This window comes from Ailuropoda melanoleuca, chromosome 9, assembly GCF_002007445.2.
Source record: "Ailuropoda melanoleuca isolate Jingjing chromosome 9, ASM200744v2, whole genome shotgun sequence".
In the NCBI taxonomy this organism is placed as follows: Eukaryota; Metazoa; Chordata; class Mammalia; order Carnivora; family Ursidae; genus Ailuropoda; species Ailuropoda melanoleuca.
Genome location: NC_048226.1, coordinates 17,960,796 through 17,985,537, shown reverse-complemented (window position 1 = coordinate 17,985,537; position 24,742 = coordinate 17,960,796). Strand labels below are relative to the sequence as shown.

The 24,742-nt window shown below is 49.6% G+C and overlaps 1 protein-coding gene across 1 annotated transcript in view; it reads left to right on the top strand.

The window, feature by feature from the left end:
• ADAMTS17 (ADAM metallopeptidase with thrombospondin type 1 motif 17) overlaps positions 1–24,742 on the top strand; it is a 353,798-nt gene that overhangs the window by 157,700 nt on the left and 171,356 nt on the right. The window contains 2 exon segments of the mRNA XM_034667944.1: positions 18,845–18,985; positions 20,770–20,920. Of these exon segments, the coding sequence (XP_034523835.1) occupies positions 18,845–18,985; positions 20,770–20,920 (292 nt within the window).

The following is a 24,742-nucleotide window of genomic DNA, read 5'->3' as shown; positions in this document are numbered from 1 at the left end:
TTCTCCTTCATTCACGCCCATTGGTAGATTGCCTTTCGCATGTGGCCAGGTGACTGTCTGATGACCCTGGAAGAGTCCAAAACATGGGACTCCCTCATTCTTAGGCAGCGACACTCATTTGGAAAAAGAGCCTCAGTTGTCCTGGGTTCTAGTGTGGTGCTGTCCCTTTGACTTCCCTCTGTAATGACAGAAAAGGCACCTGGAGATCGTTAACCAGCTGTGTTCCCTGCTTCTGAGGATCTCTGTACATGTTCAGAAGGGGGTCGGGGTGAGTTGGCTTTGGAAAGCCTTCCCTCATCCTGGTCTTTGGGGTTTCGTACGTGTCTTCCTCCCACCCAGAGACGGTCCTTTATGGTGTGGACACCCATCTGTGCTGCTGGGTTATGTCGCCTTCTGGAGTCAGGGCAAATGGAGCAGGGAAGATGGGGAGCAAGAAGGTGGGCCCTGGGCCCCTGGACTTGACCAGGCGCGGATACAGCTTGTAGGCAATTCCTCTGGACACTGAGTTTAACTCAGAAAGAAATTAAGATGTGGCAGCAGAGAGAGTCCATACCTGTGTGGGTCAGTGTGACTTTGTTTGGTCTCATGGCCCTGGCGGGCGGCAGAGGCTGTTATCTTGTTTGGAGGATGGTGAGGCCTTATTCCAGGGAGTGCTGACGTGAGCAGGTCAGTCTGTCACCATTCCCACCACCTTCGGCGCTCTGTCTCTCTCTCTGTGTCTCTCTGCCCCCCACTCCCCCTGCCTCCAGCTGTCTTCCTTCCAGTGCCCTAAAAAGAAAAGCCTTGGCCACAGAAAAAAAGTATTTATATGCCTATGACACTGACATCTGTGTCTGTGTTGAAGCTGGAGGAGAGTGAGGAAGGGAGAGAAAATGTATGAAATCTTGCAAAGCAGCGAGCAGGGCCACCGCATTGCACTCCTGGGGGGTAAGGGGGCATCGGCGTAGACGGCGGTGTGGCCCCCAGAGCCGGAATCTGCGCTGATGTGATATGACGCGGACTGAGTGTGAGATGGCGATTTCATGAGAGTGAGAACTGAGTGACAGAAGGTGACCCCTGAGGTCTGGTGTTTGCACCCTGCCCTGGCGCACCTTCCCTCACCATCCTCGGCACTCAGCGGCTGCTCTGTGCCTCAGCCTCCTTTTATGCAGGAAGGATCAGTGTGTTGGTTCCTTTTCCTAAAGAATTAGGATTGCCTTGAAAACCTCAAAATGGCGGGCGGCGGTGGGGGGAACCCATGGTGTTTGTGATGGATGAGCCGTCTCCTTCCTTCAATGAGGTGACACCTTCCAGCATCTTACCTGGAGGATAGGACTTGGGTGGTGGAGGTGGCCAAAGACAGGACAGCCGGCGGGCCCTTGACAATGCCTATTTCAGACCAGTGAGTTTCTGCTCTGTCAGGCTTGTCAGGGTTCGACACTGATCCCTTCTGTAAACATAAGTTGAAAGCAAACGTTTAAATAAAAGCCAATATCAAAAATATTTTTAAAAAAGGAACAGGGATGGCAGGACACTTGGTACCCTTGCTTTTTCTGTCTCTCCCCCCGCACCCCACACCCTTCACTCCAGAAGTGTGACAGAGCCCCGCCAAGAGCTGGGTCGCATGTGGCTGAAGGGGAGGGAGGGCGAAGGGGCAGCCGCTGCCCAGGCTTTAGCCCCGGAGACCCTGAAACAAGGGAGTTTCTCTTCTCTGCTGCTTTCTGCCTGGGCCGCACATTCTGGAAGCTATGGAACCTGCCAGAACTACCCTTTATTGACACCGAGGGGCTTTGTGTCTGGAACACCTTTCCTTTTACATCTCAGATGGGATTCTGTGGGGAGGGCCTCTTTTCCTGTTTTAATAACCCATTATCAACTACAAAGTTGCCGCTAGTAAAAATATCAATTATCGCTTATGCAATTCTCCTGGCATTGCTTGAAAACGCATTCCATCCTCTTAACATGATAGTTGCTCTGAGCCAAAATTCAGAGAGGGTTTGAGGACAAGCTGTGTACACAGTCGTTAAGACGGCCAGAGGAATATATTTTTATCCTGTAAATTGAATGCCAGTTAAGCAGTAGTGATTACTGTAAGAAGCTATAATTTATACTAGGGGAAGTGAAGATTTCTTTTTTAAGATAAAAAGTATTGCTTAAGAAGAGCTTCAAAAAAAAAAAAAAAAACACACGCACGCACACAAAGGGAAAAAGAAATAGCAGTAATGAAGCCCCCAAGGTCTCAATTGCGTCGAAATTTCTCAAACCCTTGGTGTTAGAGAAACAAAGAGTCTCTATGTGCAGTGTACCCAGAGTGCTTCCGAGTCCCGCAAACTAACATTTAGTAATTTGGCAACAGAGTGACCACCATTCCCAAAAGTTGTCTGTTTCTTAGAATCTTCGCCATCAGGGGAGAATTTGCAGATGAAACATTTGGGCCTTGGACTTCATGTGTGTCCCGAATCTCCCATCAGAAATGCCCTCCCTTGGTCTTGCCCCCCAAACTGGGAATCCGGGCAGAAATACAGTCAGGATTTTTGACGTTGACTAACCAAGAGGCGATGGTCCTAAATCTCTGTCATTTGGCTGAAGGCTTGGGGAGAAGTCCTGCCATTTGTTATCAGTGGGGACTTCTCCCTGGAATTTGTGGGCAGGAGGAGAGAAAAGCAAGGGAGGACAAGAGTGTGATCTCAAATATTTGTCACATCACAAAGAGCGGGGGTTTCGATCAGTGCTCACTGAGAAGGCAGGCATGGGGTCTGGCCACGGAAGCTGCCCGCAGGCCCACTCTGCTCAGAATAGAAGAAGCTGTGGCGGGGGCCCCTGCGGCCACATTAGCGGACAGCCTGTGTCGTGGAGGCAGTGTTCTTAGCGCTGAAGGTACACCAGACTCAAAACTTGGGAGCCCCTGGAAAATACAGGTGCCTACCACACCCTCAGAAATCCTGATTTACTTGGTCTGAGGTGGGCCCCAGGTATTGCTAATGGCCAGATTTCCCAGGTGATTCTCACCAGCAGCCACTGTGGGACATGACACGTAGTAAACACCATCAGCACATGGCTGTCAGGTGTGTTCCTTGGACCAGCAGCTTGAGCATCCCTGGGGAACTTACTAGATATGCAGATTCTTACCCTCTCCCTGTCCCCGCCCCGCCTCCCCCGCGGACTTGTTGAATAGGAAACTCTGGGCTGGGGCCAGCCATCTGAGCTTTCGCAGGTCCGCTGGGGGATTCTGGTGTGCACTGATGTCTGAGAACCACTGGTCAGCACTGTCGCAGCGGTTCTAATGGACTTGAGAGTCACCTGGGAGCGTTTAAAAATCCGCTGCTCACGTTGTACCTCCTGCCAGTCAGATCAGAGCCTCTGCTGGTGGGAGCCAGGCCCCAGCATTTTCCAGAGGTCGCCGGAGGGTCCACTGTGCAGCTGGGTGTGAGAACCAGTGCTTACAGAAATGCAACTGGGTCCCTTTTGGTCCTAAGACTGTACGATTTGTCTCTGAAATTCTCCTAGGTCTCTAGTATTAAATTTCATCAGGCAGTACATAACCTGCCTGAAAAGCGGGGAAAGGGGTGATAGAGACCCTATTGTTCCTGACGGAAGGTGTGGCTGCTTGCTTCTGATGTTTTAGGACACTTGCAGGAGAAAGGGCTCACAGAAATTCTGTGCGGAGGTGATGCTCTCAGACTCACCCTGCCACCTAAATATAACAAAGAGACCACAGATCCATGAGGGTAAAATCTTTCAGGAGAAACTCTTAGATACTCTCAAATTGGTTTTGTTCAATCTACTTTATCAGTTAACTAACACTTACCAGCACCTTCTGTGTGGTTAGCACTGTGTGGCCAGGCTGTGTGGGGAGGGGTAAAGAAGAATGACAAGTCCCGCCTTCACGGAGGCCTTGAGAGTTTGGGCTGGAGGGATCCGTCTTAGCTGGGCAGGGTCAAGGGCTACTACAGAGAGGCAGTGACCGGCAATCTGGGCCTTACAGAAAGCAGAAGATTTCAGCCTATAAGGAGAGCAGGAAGGGGTGTCCATAAGGAGAGGTGAAGGGCATGGGCAAAGGCCCTGGGGTCTTGTCGGAGTAGTGCAAGTGCCTGCTGTGAGGCTGGGGTCATTTTGGGCTACACCCCTCCATGGCTAGGAGGTAAGGTGAAGGAGTGCCCATGCCTCCCCCACACCCCCAATCCGGCCTCCTGGGCAAGGTGGAAAAGTCAGATCCAACTAATTGGGCCCTAAAGCCCCTCCTGATGTGTGGTTTTTAAGGAAAGGAAGAGGGTGATGGTCATTAGGAGCAGGAAGCAGCCTGTCCTTGGGGTTTCTGCTGCCTGGAGCATCTTGTGCCCTTTGATGTCCCCGAGGGGTCTTTGAACTTCGAGAAGCTGCAGGCTTTCCCCTGGGGAAGCAGGTCCCTCCCGCAGGTCAGCTAATCCCCTCGCCTGTCTGCCTTTGAAGGGGATAGGAAGTGCTGGGGGCTGGTTTCCAGTGCCCATTAAAACAGCAGCCCCTAGAAGAATGAGTGACAGAGATTGCCACCGGGTTGGGGGTGGGCAGCAGGGGGCTAGGAAACTACTGTGGGGGAGGGGAGACTCAGTTTTCATCTCCTACCCCTTTGTATCTTTTTAATTTCTACCGGACATTTATTTTAGCTACTCCAAGCCAGGCCTTCTCCTATCAGCTGAGAAACCGCTCTGCGCCCCGCCCCCGGACCCCTTGAGGAATCAGGCAATTGTTACTGTTTGTGATTGGAAGGCTTATTAAATCCAAGCGTTCCAAGAAATCAGCTGCTAAGTCCGGGCAGAATTGGAAATAATCATGTCTAGTTAAGGGATGTCAGTGGTTAAAAAGGAAAAAAATACCATCCTTTTGTTCCTTTGTGGGGGCTTAGGAGTGGGCGGTGCCAGGGGAGGCCAATAGAAAACAGTGAATGTAGAGCATTTCTTCTAGGTAGATCGAAAAGACAGTCATTTGAGGGCTGACTCTGAAGTTTTCCAACACCAAACCAAGTTTCATCCTCAAGTCCATAGAGGACCTTTGAAGGATTCCTAGTGTGATGTCTTCTCAAGCTCCTAGACACTGTTCCCATCCCCATTTACAAGCTTGGTTGGATGAAGGCACGGCCTGGAGGTAGACCAGAAATCTGATTTCAAACTGGAACAAGACCCTTGGTTCCTAGAAGCACTTTCTGCTGCCAGCAGAGATATAGGGTGGGCTTCTCTCTTTAGGCTATGGTTTCCACACTGGCTCAGAGGAGCTTCACGAGCTCTTAATATCTCAAGTCCTGTGGTTTTTAGAGCCCAGGTCACAGCTAGAAAAGGAGTCAATGGCCTAAGTGGCAATCTCCTAACGATATGTTTTTAATGTGCAAAATTTTCAAGTACCAAAAAGGAGAGGATGGGTAGAAATCACAAAAACTTCAAGGTTCCCCACCCTGACCCCGTGCTCTCTGAGCCATTCTCAAACCTTACTGTGCCCACCGAGCATCTCTGGCCCTGGATCTGTCTGTCTTCTTCTCCTGCCCTTGCCTTCTGAGCTTTGGGAAGGCTGTTGGGTAGGGTGGATGCTAGCAATGTCTCAGATGTGTGCTTCGAATAAGAGAACTGGGAGGTGTCCAAGAAGAAGGGGACCAAGTCTGAACCCCCTCCTGAATGTCTCAGTCCCCAGAGAACAGAAGTGTGATTCCTTCAAGCTGGGCCCAGGAAAGCTCTTGGCTGCTTCCCAGCCCCTGTTCTCCCCAAGGCCATGTCTGTACTCTGTAGGCCCCTCTCCTACCTCCATACTATCTTCCTGGCAAGTCCCTTTGCCCGGAGAGGGAACCTTGAGCTCCTCTGGTGCCTCTTGGCTTTCCATTGCTATTGCCAAAAGGGATTTTTCTATGCCGTCCATGGTATTCTGAGGGCTCCCCATCAGCCCCCCCAACCTTCAAGACTGCCACTTCTGCACAGGTTAGCAGGTCCCATCCTTTGCTCTCCTTTGAGTGTGGGGGCAGATTTCACCCTCAAAGGGCTGGGCCATACATTCAGATTCAGAGTATAGACTGCCCAGGCTGAAATTATACTTGACCATTTACTAGCTCTTTGACCTTGGGTGGGCTTCTCAATTTCTCAGTTCCCTTTCAGTTGCTCTCATGTCCCTCACCTGTGAAGTGGGGACAACAATAGTTAGTTAACACACGTAACATGTACTGGCACGATGAAAACACTGTTCCTCTGCTTTTCCAGGCACCCCCTTCTGCTTGGGAAGGAGGCCCCATTGTATTGCCTCTCCTGTTCCCAGTGTTGGTGTCCCGTTCAGCACCCATGTCCAGGGAGACACCCACCTTTGTCTGCACTTTTGATGTGTGTCCCATAGGCACATGGGTGCTTAGAGCCGTGCCTGGTATGTGACAGGCTTGGAGTCGGTGTTGGTAGTTGAATGAGGGCACGATAAGGGCGTCAACTTACGCCCTTCCAGTCCTCTGGCCTTCGCCGGCTCACACCAGAATGGATGGCAGCCTTCACCTGATGCAGGAGTGGACGAATCTCCACCTCTGCGGAGTGTGGTGAACAGAGCCTGCACTTTGGTGTCGTGAGTTTCGCCCCCCCCATGCCCCATCTGCCACCACAGTGCCCAACACACCGCCATTGCTGTCACTCCCCTGGATGGATGTGCTGACTGTTAAAACGCAAAGGGCTTTGGTGGGGGGAGGGAAGATTCCCCTGAATCAGGGACACAAGGGGGACAGAAGGGGACAGGTAACCTTGGGTGCTGGATACCAGGGGTGGGAAGGGAAAGAATCACATTCTTCTCCCTTCTCTACCTCACTGCAGAGCTGGGCCGTGGAGATTTGACCCACTGCAGAGGGACCAGGAGATTCAGTGCTGGGTCCCCGAAGTGCTTGTCTCTGTACCACTCCACAGAGGACAGAGACACAGGATGGGGGTGGCTATATATTTCCCTAAAAGTGAGATATTGCTCTCCATTTACACATCTTTTTTGCCATCCATTGTTAACTGCACTTTCCTTCTTGACTTGCAGATAGGAAGGTTAGGATGTATTAGCCCGGGATTTGTGTCTTTGGAGGGTTTCAGCTGTCCTTCCATTTCCTGCCCTATTCCAGCCCGGTGTCTGCAGCCCCGCTAGACTACTCTTTAGACCAAGAAGCAGAAAGCATATGCTTCTCATTCGCACCCAGTCTCCCAGTTTCCTTTCACAGAGTCAGTGCCGTGCTAGGGACAGTGTTCTGTTCCGGCAGTCTTTCCTTGGCAGGACCTTGGGAGCACATTGCTCAAGAGAGAAACACTTCGTACTCTGCCGGGTTTCGGTTATGTTCTTGCTTGCCAAGCTGCACATGGTCTTCTTGTTGAGCTCCCCTCACCGAAGTTCAGGTTTGGTTTCCCCATCATTGCAGAGCCCCTTCGGCAGACTAGGAAAAGTGCGTGGAGCTGAGACCCACTTATGCTGCATCAGCCTGCATTCTCGGAACCCTTCCTGAGGCTGGCAGTCCGGAGACCCAGAGGGGGTCCCGCAGGACCAGCCAAGAGGGTCCTTGGCTTCGCACAGGATGGGAATCAAACACGAGACAGCAGGAAGTGAGAGCAGAGTTTATTGAGAATGTAGAGAGAGCAGATACAGAGTGGGAGACTCAGAAAGGAGCCCGAGTCTCATCTTTGTTTGGAGTCTGGGGGTTTTTACTGAGGACAGTGGTCTGTTACAAAGTCTCCTTAGGCATCCGGGAACCAGTTAGAACAGAGTCAAGGGCCGAGGCGTTATTCCTTAGAGCCAGGGGTCTTGGTGTCGAGATGTTTAGTGCCAATGGTCTGGAATGCACATATGGCAGCTTTCTTTGTCTAGTCATCCTCACCTGGTCCTTCCTTAGATGTTTTCTGTTCTAGAGAAGTCATGAACTCCCTGTCCCTTACAAGGAGGACACACAGTATTTGCACCAGGAGGCACATATGCAGTGGGGTGGATGTGCAGGTCCCAGCAAGAATAGAAGCAGGAAAAGGAGCAAAACACAGGTTTTTATGGGGTCCTTCAGTTTCCTTGCCTCATTCCCACGCCTCACGCACACCTCCATCAAATACAGCCAAGCCAAAGGAAGGCCCGCCACAGACTTGAAGAAGAACAGCCGTCCCAGTGGACCATCGTGCAACTTGGGAGGGTAGGGGAGCTCAGGGGGCTCAGCCTTGTCGATGCTGCTGGCACCTGGAGCTGACGGTGTCTTCGTGGGCCTCCCAGGATTCTGGATTTCAGCAGGTCACACCAGGCGCTTGGCCGGGAGCACTTCTGCATTGTAGGCCCAGAGTAGGGAGGGATGACGGCTCTGGGGCCAGGATGATGTTCGCTGTGTCTGTGGCTATTTTGAGAAGAGCTCACTGCTTTTGTAGTCTTCTTTTGAAATAAAAATCATGTTTTTTCAATACATTTTCTTCTTCTAAAAAGCTAAAGAGGGCCTCACAGAACTTTCCAGCATTAGAAGTATCTCCTTTGTTCTGCCTTATTATATCTCACCCTTCACTTTCTCAGTTAACAAAGGCACATTATCTTATGTTATTCTTTGACTGAATTGATTTGACACTGAGAATGCCCCAGATCTAATTGCACAGAGGAGGCATCCCTCTTTCTGTTGGAGATTATGTTTGCTCTTGGAGGCACCTCATTGTCTGAATCAATTTAGGCCGATGTTCTTTCATTTACTTGGATGCTGTGTAAAGCCTTCAGAGAGGTTCTTCTCTGGTTTTTTTAATGCAGTTTCTTCTAATAGATTATACTCCAGCCCTGGGATTTGGAGGGCTTTTCATAGATGGTGCCATCAGCACAGCCATCAGCAGGCAGAAAAAACAAGGCATAAATTAAGGTCATACAGAAAGTCTCTGTGAGATAACCTGTGGAAGTTTCCCTTCTCTAAATGTCCATGGCTTTTAGTTCCTGATATCTACACCTGGCCACTAATTCTTCTCCAGGTGTGTCATCGAGTGGTCTTATTTCTCCCAGAATCTGTAAGTCTATAAGTAATTTGTGGGCATGGATGTTCTCTTACACCAGTGTGATGACATCCACGGCTCCTGGCACAATGGTGGTATTCAAATCTGTTCAATCACATTATTGCCTACACCTGTATGGTCCAGCACGGCAGCCCTCAGCCACAGGTGGATCTTTAAATTTATCTTGATTGAAATTTAATAAGATAGGAACTTTAGTTCCTCAGTCACACTAGCACATTTTAAACACTCAATAGCCACCTGTGGTCAGTGGCCGCCATACTGGAAAGCACACAAAGATTTTCACTGGACAGCATGGGTCAGCTCTCGTTGATTTATCTGTGATCCCCGCCAGACTGTAGGCTTTCTGCAGGTGGGACTGTATGTGCCATTCATTGCTATATAATTGGTGCCCTGAAAATGCTTGGTACAAGGTCATGTTCAATCAGCTCTTACTGAAAGAGTGAATAGCAACTCTACCCTAAACTGTGTTCAGTCTTCTAGATTAAGAATCATGAAATGATTACATCCTGGACTGGAAAACCTTTCATATTCATCTGGTTCAAGCCCCTCACTTCCCAGCTAAGAAAACAGGCCTGGGATGGTTGGAGCCTTGTGTCAGTTCCCCCAACTAATTGGGGGCAAATCTTTAATACCAACCATAACCTCTTTCTTTTTGGACAATCACTCCGTCCACTATCTCAGACTGTCTTAGTGTTTACTTTGAAATGGCAGTGAGGAAGTCCTCTTCAAATGATTATTTAGAAGATGCCCTTGAGTTGATCAAGTTTACCTACCTACGGCAATCTAGAGTAGATGTCAGTGTGCGTGTATGAAGAGCATTTCCATTAAATTTGGGACCAGCGTAAAGATGTCCATGCAGTAACTACTATTTTCCGTTGTTTTGGAAGTCTGCCAAATTCCATAAGGCAAGAAATGAGTTATAAACATTGAAAGGGAAGAGTCAAAGTGATTGTTCTCCGCATGAGGTAAGAGAATCACCTGACAAACTATTGCAGCCACTGGGTTCACATTGGTGTCAATCACAAGACCTGTATGCAATAATCAATCCATGGCTTTCCTGTACACAGGCAGATCAGTTACAGAAGAATGAAAATCAGACCTCATTCACCACATCTACCAAAGATGTGGAATACCTAGGAATGAGGTGAATAAGAAATGGAAAACATTTTATATAAAATAAAATTTTGCTGGAGGTCATTCAGGAAATCCTGGAAAGAGAAACAGATGCTTGTGTCCCAGGAAGGCAAGACTCAAAACTTCAATGATTGTAGTTCTCCCCCAATTAATCAGGTTATTCAGTGCAGTCCCAAACTAAAAGGACTTTTCTGTGGAACTTGATGAGCCAAAAATCATATGGGAGTAAAGTTCTTAAAACACGTGAGATAATTTTGGGGGTGGAAAAAAAGACTAAGGAGAAGAAGGAAGGAAAGTTGACTCATTCTGCTTACCTTATCAGAGGTAGAGTTTTTTTCCTTTTCTTTTTTTTTGTTCCTTCAAAGATTTTATTTATTTGGCAGAGATAGCGTGCACAAGTATGGAAGCAGCAGAGGAAGAGGGAGACGTAGGGTCCCCGCCAAGCAGGGAGCCCCATGCGGGGCTCAGCCCCAGGACCCCAAGATCATGACCTGAGCTGAAGGTAGACGCTTAACCGACTGAGCCACCCAGGCGCCCCTAGAGGTTTTTTCTGAACACGCGACAGCCTTTCCGTCTGAATCAGTCCTGTCACCTCTAAAGCTGTCCCCTTGAGAGGTTAGATCCTTATTCCATTCATGTAGCTCCCATTCTAAACTTATCTGGAATGTTTGCTTGGAGTCCGCCTCACACGCTCCCCTCCCCTTTCACAGAATGTCTTCCCAGGTCAGAGGTCAACATCACTTTGTAGATTTTTTTTTTTTTTTGGTAAAATTTTCAAGCATCATTTGATTCCAAGCCTGTGGAAGGAATGACACGCATGTTTGCACACATCGGCTCTGGATGCGCTCACAGAAGGCTTGAAGCAGCAAGGGCACTGTGCAGAGAAGGTTATGAGCCTCACAGAGATGCCACTCATTTCTTCATGTTGGGGACCATGCCATCATGGACTCGCTCGCCTTATGTTCGTGAGGCGGAGGAAGGACACCCCAGGGAGCCTCTGTTCTGTGGGTTAGCAGGCTGCCATATGGACCTAGATGTCCATGGGCTGCTTTTATTTTCCAGCCACTTCTTGAGCCCTTCCCTGTGCCCTGCCCTGCCCTGAGAGCTGGTGGAGCAGGGAAGGCTGGCCCATCTCACTGTGTGAGGACCGTCTTTGTCAGAGGCAGGCAGGACCAGAGGCGCCTGGGCTGGTGAGCCAGGAGGAGATATCAGAGCCAGGAAACAGCCTTTCACGAAGATGGCAATAGCTTCAGCCTTCCAGGCCCCGAGCCTTTACCAACCCCTGGCTGCTGGACGTGCAGGGAAACAAGCAAAAGTGGGACCTTGTTCAAAACTAGACGTGCTGCTGGGAGATGAAAAGAAATGGGACGTGGTGCCGTGGACCCCCCACCTTCGCCCTCTTCTTCGAAGGGCAACACATGGCATAGACCAGAGGTCCTCAGTGGTTATCCTTCACAGGCATCCTGGGGTGTCTGTGGTCTTGGACGGGATGACTGCCTGCCGAGAGCAGTTGGGCATCTGAGGCTCCCAAGTGTCTCACAGGGGTCTCCCTGCCCCACAGCTGCCAGAACAGGCCTGTTCTCTTCAGTTAGCTCACTGCCAAAGAGAACTGGAATGTAAAGGTGTTTCACAGGGTAGCAACTTTTCCATTCGCCACGAGCCCACCTTCCCTTGGGCATGGCATCTCTCCACTTCCCTCATGAGCTTGGCAGCTCTCTGAGGGCACCTGGGCTTGCAGCTGGGGGGCTGCAGCTTTCCCTCACCCAGGCATGTGTGTGTGTCTTCCCACGGACGCCTCACTTCTGTTCCTTGAGAATATGGACTCCATGACAGCAGAGGGGCAGCCAGTGCCAGCGCCTAGACCAGTGCCTGGTCGTGGAAGGCATTTGACAAACATTTGTCGAATGGAGGAGCAAAGAGATGAATGGCATTAAGTATGTCATCCCTGTGTGGTCCTGGATGAGGAGAGGGAGGTGCAGGGGCGTGCTGCGCTCTCAAGAGGCAGGGCTGGAATTCTCGTCCCCGTCAGTGTGACCCCAAAGCCAGGATCTCAGATGTAGAAGAAGGGGTTTCCTATCATCTCTCTGTTTTCCCTTTTTTCTTAGGGTGTGTTATCATCAGAAACTTCACCTTACTGGCAGATTCTTTCGGAATTCATTTTATCTCAAGAATCTTTTAAGAAGAATTACGAGGGGCACCAGGGTGGCATCATGGGTTGGTTTCGGCTCAGGCTGTGGTCTCAGGGTCGTGGGATCCAGCTCCACATTGGGCTCCGCACTCAGTGGGGAGTCTGCTTGAGTTTCTCTCTCTCCCTCTGCCCGCCCCCTATCCCGTGCTCGAATGCATGTGCGCTCTCTCTCAAATAAATTTTTTAAAGAATAACTACAAAACAAAAAAGAATTGCAAGATGGCAAATACCCTTAAACATACATATACACTCACACACACAGTCAGAATTTCATTTTGACAACTCTTGAGAGAAATCCATATCTTGATACTGTTTACTGAATATGTACAGTTTTTGGCATGTCCCCACTTCCGTTATCTACTAGGATGGCGTCTACTCACAAACTGTCCGCTTTCAGCAGAAATTGTTTTTTCTGCATAGCATTTTTTAAAATTTTGATTCTAATATAGTTAGCATACAGTATAATATCAGTTTCCGGTGTGCAATATAGTGATTCAGCACCTCCATATGCCACCTGGTGCTCAGCACAACAGTGCCCTCCTTTGTCCCCGTCACCTGTTCCACCCATCCCCCCACCCACCTCCCCTCTGGTGACTATCAGCTTGTTCTCTCTAGTTAAGAGTCTGTTTCTTGGTTTATTTCTCTCTCTCTCTTTTTCCCTTTTTTGGTTTGTTTTGTTTCTTAAATTCCACATATGAGTGAAATCATATGGTACTTGTCTTTCTCTGACTGACTTGTTTCGCTTAGCATTGTACTCTCTAGCTCCACCCGTGTTGCTGCAAATGGCAAGATTTCATTCTTTTTGTGGCTAAATACTACTCCATTCTATACATACACCACATCTTCTTTATCCACCCGTTAGCGGACACTTGGGCTGCTTTCACATCTTCACTCTTGTAAATGATGCTGTTATAAACATAAGGGTCCATCTACCCCTTTGAATTTTATCATCTCTTTGTTTACATATTTTCATTAAAACTATCAAAAAATTGGAAGCCAGCTGGGGCTTAAAGCCAGCTGCTGTGCGTGTTCATGTCCAAAAGGAGGGCAATCTTGGGGGGAAGGTGCTGGAAGGGGTGCAGCCTCATCACTGAGCGGCACAGCGCCTGCTCTGGTCTACCTGGCCCGGAAAGATGGTCTCACAGAAAAGAGGCTGGCCGGCAGCGAGGAGTCTAAGCTAGTGTATGACCTGAAGCAAATCGCCTTAGTTTTACAGCCCCCAAAGGGGCTTATCAAGAATGGAGGAAGTGTTTGCTTCCTCCGGAGGCTATGGATACAAGGGGAGATAAAGTGAAAATATTCAGGCCAAATGATACCCCAGTGATGCCACAACTCGTTATACAGCGAGATCCTGAAACAAGAATAAAAGGTGAAAATAGATCAACATCACCTCTAAAAATCACTTTTCACAGGTGCCACATCAGGCACTGGACCCCAGGTCCCTCACACCCGATCTTCCTCCCACTCTGGGAGCCGGCAGCATATTTCTTCAAGCATCACATAAAATTTAAATGTCACCTGTCAAGACTCCGTACCTCGTGGCCGTGTTGTGTGAAAAATGGGTGTCGTGAAACAGCAGGATCCCCTCAGCGTGACGCTGTGCTCACGGAGGGGTCTCTGAGACTCCCGAGGGAAGGCAGCTACACGGCTCTGTCACACTCTCTCAGGGCGTGCATGCTCAGGGACCAGAGCGAGGGGCACCATCACCTGGGCCACACTCTTTCTCTCTTTTCTTTTTCTCTCTTTACCTCTCTCTTACCACAGCTAATTGAATTTTTGTTAAATGAAAAATCAACGGCCCATTGGATGTGAGTCTTCCGCATGAATAAAGGCATACGCACCCACATGCACACGTATGCAGTCCCAGACAAGAGTGAGGAGAGGGCACACCAGACCCAAAGCCAGACCTCAAAATCCCTTATGTACCAATTCGGGAACAAGAGTGTTACCGGAGCGCTCTGGCTAGGGCAGACAGACGCTTTCTACTGTGCGCGTCTCACCCGTCCTCACCTGCTGTGATGTAATCTGCGACAGTGAAGCCCGGTTCACACCAGCGCTGCGTTGAGCAGGATTTGCCCGTTGGTGATTCAGAATTTCATGGTGTTTTAGGATGATTCTTACCACGATGATCCTGCCTGTGTAGGAGGAAAAGCTGACCCGGTCGAGCCCCCAGATCTACTCTGGTGGTTCCATTGCTGCTGGAATCCTGAAGGCTGACGGGCTCATTTCCCTGTGCAAAACCAAAAACAGACAAAGACTTCTCTGGGATGAGAGGATTTCGATGTGATCCTGGCCTACTTGTTTTGTTCCCCTTCAGTGGGTGATCAGGACCGTTTAACCTGTATAAGCAAGTACAGCCTGTTACCCCTGGTGACTTTCAACACGCGTAGGTGGCGTTTCTGAGTGACTGAAGATGGAGGACACAGTGTGGTTCTTGGCAAAGAAGTACTGACAGTCAAGAATTTTCCTCCTAGTGCAAAGCTGGGGTGTTGGTTATCATCATGGTAAGTAATATTAACTAATACAAATCTGCCTCTCATTTTCTAGAAAGAGCCACGAGCCATCCCTGTGACTGTGGTGTCAGTGAGTGTTTCCTGAAAAGGGACGGTCCGTCTGCCCGCAGGGCTACTGGGATGGGGCCCGGTCTGGCCGAGGACCCCTTCAGTGGAGAGGTTACATCGCAGGAGCTGTTTCCCTAGGTTCCTAGGCAAGAGTGCTTTGAGGGGAGGTGGGAGCTGATTGCATCCCTGATATCAAAATCCCAAAGCTTCTGAGAAACAGACAGGTAGGCTCAGAGCCAGGTGAAACCAAAGCTTTCAACATGGCAGATCTACCCAGCCTAGAACACCCAGCCAGGATTTGGGGGTGAAGCGAGAAGGGGTCGAGCAATGTAGGGATTCTCTTAGAACTCCCTGCATGGTATATATTGGATTTCCTAAAGCAAATACAGAAGCACTGTGTTATTTGTTTTAAGATAAAATCAACTCAAGGCCATTAAGTTGTTATTGTGTCTCATAAATCTGGGTCACGTGTGACATGAGGCCTTGTCTGCATCCTTAACCCCACTGTTTCTTGAAGTTAGAGTTAGCATGTGTGCTTAACGTGACCCATTTTTGTTAAATATAATGTGGCCAGAAGTAATAGATGCCCTGGGACATAAACCTAAAACAACATACATTTCTCAGTCAAGTAATCCTGAGTTTAATCTAAAAATAGCCTAAACAGTAGTTTATGTAAACCTCAAATATCGAGGCTCCCAGCCCAATGCTGGTTCATCAAACTGTGAATTTATGAGGCGCTTAGTTAGCATTTGAACATTTTAAACCAGATCAAACATGATCTGTGTTAGACACAGCCTCCAGAAATCCAAGAATCCCACTCTTGGCTGGTCTTGCTGACTGGAACATTCCTTGGGGAAGTCCTTCTCCGGGGCCGGCGTCCTGAAACACTCACCTAACGTACTGCACAGGCATGCAGTTGTGGATGGCATAGTCAGCTTTTCTGAACGCTGTTGTAAACATCGCTTTGTCTCCTGAGAGACCAGGCCCTCTGGCCGGCGGAGTCTGGCAGAGCGAGCAAAGGAGCCTCTTTCATTTTACGACCAACTTGACCACCAGAAAAAACTCAGAAGTGGTCACAAAGGAAACATTCCTCCATATGTGGCGAGGCCATTCTGCCAGGGCTTGGCTCTCCCCCAGTTGTGGTTTCCCAAACAGCATCCTTGTTGTTTGAAGAAACCCATCTGGTGGCCGCGCTGGAGATCCCAGCCCGGGATGACAGGAACTGGCTTATAGAAGTGCAAAGCCAGAAAAACAACGGACTCACGGGCTGCTTCTCCCGGGATCGGATTCCCCGAGGGCGGCAGCAAAGCGGTTTCACCTGGTCCGTGTGCTGTGCAGACACCTTGTCACCGAAGATGGGAGAGAGCCACATTTTTCACGAGACATTTTATTTCTGTCACCTCTACACACTGAGCGGAGTTCACTGAAATCCAACAACATTTTCAGAAGATCTATTTGAAAACGCTACCGCTAGTTTTATTTAAAAATCTCAAATCAAACCCTAAATCAAATGTAAGATGACTTTTAACACCCTGTGCTGTACATGCACTTGAAAAACCGGCTAGTTCCTTTAAAAGTTACACGGAACAAAGAGATGATAGGTAGATAGAGAGTCCTATCATCTCTTTGTTCCATGTAACTTTTAAAGGAGCTAGCCGGTTCCTGTCTATCTGTAGATAGACAGACAGATGGCTATAGATAGCTGTAGGCATAGACAGCAAGCAGGGAAAAAACGAAAAAGCTGAGTAATGGCACTGAAAAGTAGGGCTCATTCTGCGAAGTAACTACTGGAAAAATATCTACATTATTCCTGTTGGTCAGACTTAACCTGGCAATTCTTGGCGCTTCATTTCACTTGCATCGGATGGCTACCTGGTCTCTTGGCGGGAGGGCAAGACTGAGTCTAAGCAGAGAAGGCTTGCGTCGTTCTGTTGAACAAGCCGCCACGGCACTAGACTTAGCACCCCTGTAACGGATACGGATTCTCCAATTTGGTGGTGCTTTGCCCCGGATTAAATAGATAATTCATTCAAGAACTACAGAGTGCCCGCTCCGTGCCAGTCCCTGGTGGAGAAGCTGGGATAGAAAGCTGCCCTGAGGGAGTCTGGGGAGTTGGAAAAGCCTTTGGGAGACGCAGAGGGAGGCCCTGGTTCAGGGCAAGGTCTGGAAGAGCGGTCCCACCACGGCACAACGTGGCCATCAGCACAAAGGGGGCACCACAGGTGTGCTTTCTTCTGACAGGATAGTAGTCACTTGACCAACTGACCAAAAATATTGGTCCGAGTGGGGAAATGTAAAGAAATTATACTTAGGTGCCTTCAACATTTTGTTTTCGCTGAAGCCATGAAAATATTAATTTTTTCACCAATTTCACGGTGGGGGTGAAAGCTTTGCCTTGAGGGTGTGTGTCTGCCGATTGGACTTACATATCACCTTCCTCACACAAGCCACAACTATAACGAAATGAGTTCAAATCCCAGGGTTGTTTTTTTGTTTTTTTTTTTTTCCTTTCTTAGATGGAGTAGAACATAAAAGACCCTTGTGAAGCAGTCTGGGGCAGATTTTTATGTTTTTTACCCCCCTCATCTTTTACACTCGTCCTGCCCACCCCCAGTTTGGCAGTGGTCTGTTTTTAGCTACTAGCTAAGTTCGTTTTCCTGAAAACGACTTTTGTTCTCCTGTTTCCTTGGCTAGCACAACGTATAACCACACGAGTTAATTGACAGAGCAAGTGTTACCAACATAAATAGGTTTGAGGATTAAGGCCTGGTTAAGTGCACCCTCGACTCACAGGAGCAGAGGGTGCCCGGCCAGCCTGGAGACCCAGGAGCACGAGGGCCAGCCGGTGTATTCCACAAGGGACACGGGTAGTTTTGGCTAATCCATCTCCACGTGGTGACGGCGGTGAAGGCCGTGTCTCGCAGGCAAGAGTACGGAGGGGCCTGGAGGGCGTGCAGAGTAAGAACACGGGCCTCTGTCGAGAGACACCAGGATTAAGCATCCCTCAGGGGGAATTGACAGACGATGGTCAGAGGCGAATGATGGAAACTGGGAAAAGCGGCTCCAGAGAAGCCTTTAGAACCTCTTTTTAGAATTATCTCTGTCTGTGACTTCTCCTTGCCCAGGCTGGCAGTGATCTGAGGTCAGGGCTGGCATGTCGTGCACCATTCTTTGTTCTCTTCCTAGTCCATGAGCTGGCACTCAGGAAACCTCTCATAAATATTTTTGAATGAAGGAAAGCGCATATTGTCTCCATTGGGCTTGTTGACAAAGGATGGGCATCCTTTGGCACAGTGAGCCTCTGCCCTGGAAATCACAGGTCAGCAAAGCGTGGGCCCTCTGATCTCATATGTTCCGTGTCCCAGGTTATCCCAGTGACGTCAGATGTGCAAACTAAGATCGTCATTCAGCCTATGGTGCGTGGTCAGTGACACACATCTCGACAGGCATCCTAATGTCTGTCAGGTACACCTGGGCAGGGAAGGCGACAGGTATGATCTCGGTGGACCCAGGTATACTGATGTGAAAGATAGAAAAGCCAAATTTTTCACTGATTTGAAGATTTGTACCCGTGATATCATGTAAGTCCAAGTCTTGGATGGTCCCCACTAGACCTTCACGTGGTGACTTCCCCATAGGGCAACAAAACATTTAGATCCTTAATGTTGGCATATTTTAGTGTCAAAAAGCAAGTATAATCATCCGAAACTTACAGTTTAAGAACTGTGCTATCACAGTGAGTTTAATTTCTTCATTTATTCATGCGTTTAGCAAATGCAGTGGTGTTCTGTGTGCTCTATCAGTCTTCATTCATGAAGTAAGGAAATCTTCGCTCTGTTTCTCTATAAGCTCACGGCTGTCGGTTTGCTCTGTTGAGAATAGCCAAGTACCAGGTATCAGCCTGTGCCCCTCTTTGTCTTTCAGGCTTGATCTAAGTTAGCATAGTATGTGAAAGCCTGTAGCCTAAGTGTCCCTCTCTCCTTTTCCTTTCCCTCGGGCAGCTTGGGGATGAACCATGACGACGACCACTCGTCCTGCGCCGGCAGATCCCACATCATGTCAGGAGAGTGGGTAAAAGGCCGGAACCCCAGTGACCTCTCTTGGTCCTCCTGCAGTCGCGATGACCTTGAAAACTTCCTCAAGTAAGTCCTTGAATCATTCTGTACAATCGCTACCATAGAAAGTACTTCCAGAAGACACAACAATTGGAGTCTTAGCAAGTGTGAGAAAGAGAAACGAATCTCTTAGAACTCTGAGCTGTCCTAAAGAGGCGGTCAGTATGGAACCCCCCCACTCTGACCTAGACTTCCTCCCAAGTGTGTGTCTGATATGATGGGGGCACCCAGCTGCTATTCATACATGCTTTGTTGCTTGATTGAATATCAATGTGGTGACCGTGACTTGAAAAGAACCCCATTTCGTTTCTCTGCAGTATTTTGACCCTGAATGGACAGCACCCTAGCAGCATCCCGTGGCTGCTACGGGAAAGGGCATTTCCTTAATGCTCACGCTGTTTCCCTTGATAAGGAGCACATTTGCTGGAGAGCCGGGTCTGCTCACCTCCTTCCCACGTGGGGATGGGCTCTGTTTATCTCACTGCCACTTTCTTTCCAGAATACATCTGCACCATTCCACTCGCAGATTTCTATGGAATTGCTGGCCATCTGATTTCAGACCTTTGTCAAACAAAGTCTTAGCTCCTGTACTATGAGGGTCCCTTAGTGTCAAGACCGCAGGGACAAACTTACAGATTTGATGGGCAGACCCTGATCACTTCCTTACTTAGCGGGATTCATCTGTCCGCTCTGTGGAGACGAAAGGGACTCAGTGAGTCTTACCTGCCTGTGGAGCTTTGCAGTTCAGTAACACGTGAAAGCACCCAGTGAATTCGGGAGGGAGCAGCCACAGGCATCACTCTGCCTTCTGTCCTCATCCTGAGTCTTCTTTTGTGACATTTCCTGCGGGTGGGGAAATTAAGTGGTACACAAGTCTTAAAAATGAACTTGTTAGTTTTGATATAATCTATTTCCTCTTGAATACTTGTTATCACAGAACCTCACTGAACTGTTGTAAGCCACTCAACATTGTTTCATATTTCCCAGAAGGGTCAGTGAAACAGGGCAGGGTGTTTTCATTTGCTCATAGACACATTGCCGGTCAAAGTGTTGTGTGTACACGTCTGAGCCCGGGAGAGGTGGCCCAACGTGTGTATTTGTGTGCGAGCCTGTTCCTCAAGAATCTTGGCGAGAGGCTGGGTTTCCTTTCCACGGCCATCTGCCTCGTTTTGGGAATTGAGAAATCAAATCATTCAAGTATTTAACCTCCTAATGGAGCCACAGGCTCACAGCCCCCCAGTGCAGTTTCTCAGAGTTGTTCTCAACATCTGTGAACATTTCCAGCCTGGTTGCAGTCCTGATGTTTTTTACAGACTGTGCCACCAGCCAGCTTTCAGGGAAGAGACACCTAGACCCGTCAGCCGCCACAGACCCTCCAAGAGCATCTGCAGAATTGGAAATAAGCACTTGGTTTTTATTTGAAATAAAGCAAAACAACCCTACCTTCTATTTTTTCTTTAAGCATAGTGATTTTGCTCAAGGTCGTATTCTGAGTAAATACCTTGGAATCTATTTCAAAAGCATTCCCATCCAAGAGTGCTCAAACTTGTGAAAGGTACATTAGCCTCACGGGTGTGATTCTCAGGCTCTTTCCTGATTCTAACCTCCCATTGCCTTTGCGGTAAAGATCTGCATTGGGCCAGGGAGAAAAAGAGCGAAAAGAGCAAAAACGCGCAAGCCATGTGCCCAGGGCCTGCGTCACCCTCCCATAATTTGGGAGATGCAGCTTTCTCACCTGATTCTGGCTGACAAATCAAGACAAAAACCTGGGCAGGACACTTGCAAGTCAGCTCGCCTCTCGGCTGTTTCAGGTCGAAAGTCAGCACCTGTCTGCTGGTCACAGACCCCAGGAGCCAGCACGCGGTCCGCCTTCCTCACAAGCTTCCGGGCATGCACTACAGCGCCGACGAGCAGTGCCAGATCCTGTTCGGCACCAACGCCACCTTCTGCAGAAACATGGAGGTAAGCAGCCACAGGATGGCTGGCTCAGGGAGGAGCATCTGGCTTCTGTCGGAGGGCACCGCTCGCCACACGCCACACACACACAAGCACACACACACACAAGCACACACACACGTATGCATGCACACCTTCACTTACCCACGCGCGCATGCACATACACCCTCACGGGCATTTGCCCAGGTGCACGTCATCCTTCTTGGAAGTGATGTAAAGTCACCTGGTATCAAACCCCCGGATAGCTATGGAATGCAGCTAAAGCCCGGGAAGCGCTGGAAAGTGTCAGGTCGGGAACATCTACTAAATCGTCAATTGGTTATTTGGTAGTAGCGTCAATAACCCCATTAAGACGTTACCATTTACTTGAGCAATGCCCGCGTGTTTTGTCCTTCGCTAGAGCTTCTAACGTGGGAGCCCTCGCCACAGGCTCCCCACGTTGCTCTCCCCAGCTGGGAGATGGGAACACCAAGCCTCAGAGGTTTAAGCAGTCATTAAAAATGGCTTGGTTTGTAGGTAGGAGAGCAAGGATTTGTCTCAGGTCTGTTCCCCCGCAGAGCACACACATTCTCACCATGCCGTAGACAGCAAGCCGCGGCGTGGCCCCTTCCCGGGGGTGGGGGGAGGTGCCAAGATGGACACACCAGGACCTGGGGCAGGGCCCGTCTCCATACTGTGGCCCAGGGGGAGGCCAGAGCAGCCGGCATTCTAGCTGGCAATTGGCTTGTAGGGGAGCAGAGCCCATGTCGTCTGGATGAGAAGGCCAGAAGCTGGAGGACTAGCTGGGGTGGGGATATGTGGGACTCCGGAGCCACCCAGTGGCAGGTGTCCTCGTGCTGGGGCTCGGGATGACATCAAGTCCCAGGGAGGGAGCCTGGAAGGCTGCACAGGTTCCCGGATCAAGAACCTAGGGTGAGACCAACTCCAAGACGGACACGCAAGAGGCTGTGCCTCCAGAATGAGACCCCAGGATCACAGCCCGCAGAACAGGTCCGCGTGGACTCCGGGAGGCGGGATGCTGCCTCTCGAGTGCTTCCTGGCTCTGCGGGAGTTGGTCCAGGAAATCAGGGCGGGGCCCTCAGGTGGAGCACTACTTGTCATTGTTTGGGGTGCAGAAGAGAGCAGCGCCTCAAAAGCAGGCCAGCACCTTCTGCTAGCTGTTTCCCTGAAGTTCTTTTGTTCACAGCACTGTATGAGTCCTCCTGTCCCAACCCCCCACGGAGGGGCTAGCGAGGTCCCTTCCGGAGCCGTCTCCCACTGAACACCCCAGTGCCTTGTACCTTACACCTCTATGGGGAGATGCAGTGAGCCCCAGGATTCCATCACCCTCAGCTGTCTCCTACTGGTGTGTCTGGTGCTCACCTTCGGCCTTGACCGTGAAGACTCCTTCATTTATCACGTGCTAGCCAGGAGGCACCCTGTTTGCCTATCCCTGCCTCAGTCCTTGAAAGTACCTGGTGACACAGAATCAGCAGCAAGGGCAGCTTTCAGAGGGTCCTTTGGTGGTGTGGTGTCTGCACAAAAATCCACGTGGATAGAACCCCCGGGGAGGACCCTGAGCACTCAGGAAGGATAGAGACGCCCTGGGTTGCCGGGGTAGAGAAGAGGGAAGTGCCCCGCTGAGTCACGGGACACAGAGCAGCCACTTGGCGCAACCTCAGGGCTGGTGGGATGTTGCAGGCCAGGCTGTGCTGGCCTGACTAGGGGCCCATGAGGGAGGCGGTGGGGTGATGGGGGTGGGAAGCCTGGCAGAGACCGCTTCCTCCCTGAGAGCTGCAGCCATTTTTGCCTTTTAGGAGACTGGCAATTGCACACCAGTTGGGCCAGGAGGGATAGGAGGAGGGAGGTACCTCCACTGGGGGCTCATGATTTCCCGGGCAGAGAGAACTTTCCATGCACTGTCACATGAAACCCTGACTGCGACCATCGAGGCAGAGGCTTTGTACCCCATTTAACAGATGAGAAGACAGAGGCTAATAGAGGTTAGTAACAGGCCGAGCTCACACAGCCAGGAGTGGGGGGTGAGCTGCAGACTGAGGCTGGGTGTGTCTGTTACCGAGGGAGAAAAGAAAGACTATGTATAGTCATTTAAAGACAGACCCAAAGGGGAGGAAGGAGACCTAGTATTTCATTTTCCTTTGCCAGCTTCATTTTGTTTGAAGAAGACAGCAAAATGTCAAGTAATGATCAGCTCAGCTATGTTACTTTTTTTTCCCCTCCCTACAGGCTCCAGACACAAATCAAGTGAGATCCTCTCATTTTGTAAGTTACAGGCAAGCTGAGCATTTATTCCCACAGCTCACCGGGAACCACAAAATATGTTTTCCCACTTGCCTTTGAGAGTTCACCAGTACTAAAATAAAATGGCCGTTTGTCTCCCCAGTACCTAGCAGGCGTGAAGGTACTACCTGTTAGCACCGCTGACTAGATGGCCAGCAGCCTCAGGGAGCTGGCAGGAATTTTCCTGCTGGCAAGGCGAGGGTGCTCCCTTCAGGGTGAATCTCACAGTCAGATGGCGGGAACTCACAGTCAGATGGCAGTAATGTCATGCTGAGGCACACGAGGCGTTGATGGAGAAGAAAGGCAGAGGCCAGCTGGGAGCCAAGAACTTGGGGAGTGCTGCCCTAGTCCTGGGGTGCACCATATGACTCAAAGCCAAACTAAGGCAGCACCCCACTATGGGATTCCTTTTTTTTTTTTAATATTTATTTATTTGAGAGAGAGAGAGAGAGAGCGCCCAAATTGGGGGAGGGGCAGAGAGAGAGGGAGAGAGAGTCTTCAGCAGACTCCGTGCTGAGTGCAGAGCCCAACGGCGGTGGGGGTTCAATCCCAAGATCATGAGCTGAGCTGAAGACAAGAGTCAGATGCTTAATTGACTAAGCCACCCAGGTGCCCCCCAGCTAAGGGATTCTAAGGCTGGCTGTATGTATCATCAATTTACTCATGTGGTACCTTTATGGATCTGTGTTTCAGCTGGTGTTCAGTGTAACAGAAGGGCGTACATATGTTGTGTTGCTCCTTTCTTGTTCCCTGTAACACCCATTTTGTGGTGTTGGTGTGAGCCCCTTTCCCTCTTCTTCCTTGTCCTCACCTCTTTCTGCATCCCCCTTTCACCTACTCTGTTCCAGTTAAATTGCCTTCCTGCTCTTTCTTGAACCTGCAAGGCATGCTCCTGGTGGGGACACACTCTGCTTCATGCTGGCTGTTTCCTCCGCTAGGGTACTCTTCTCCCACTTGTCCCCGTGACTAAGTGCCTCATCTTTTTTGAGTTTGGAGGGGTTTTGCTTTTTCAGAGGCAACCTTCTCAAGGAGGCCTATCCTGACCATGCGATTTAAAATTTTAATCTGGTAAGGGGCGCCTGGGTGGCTCAGCTGGTAAAGCATGTGACTCTTGATTTTGGCTCAGGCCATGATATCAGGGTCATGAGTTCAAGCCCTGTGTCAGGCTTGAACTCAGCAGGTAGTCTGCTTGAGATTTTCTCTCTCTCCTTCTCCTTCTGCTTCTCCCCCCAACTCACTTATGCGCAATCAATCAATAAGTAAATAAAATCTTTAAAATGTTATTCTGGTAACCCTCTCCCAACCACTCAGAGCACCCAGGTCTCCTGGTTCCCTAAGGGAAAGCCCTACTTTCATAGACTTATCATTTTTTAACATGCTATATAATTCACTCGTTTGTTATGACTATTGATAATCCCTCTCTAGATGATAAACCCTTCAAGGGCAGGAGTCTTTCTTTTGCTCACCAGTGTTTTCCAAGTACTTTGGTCAGTGCCTGACACACAGTAGGTACTCAATAAGTATGTGCTGATCTGGGAGCCATCCATA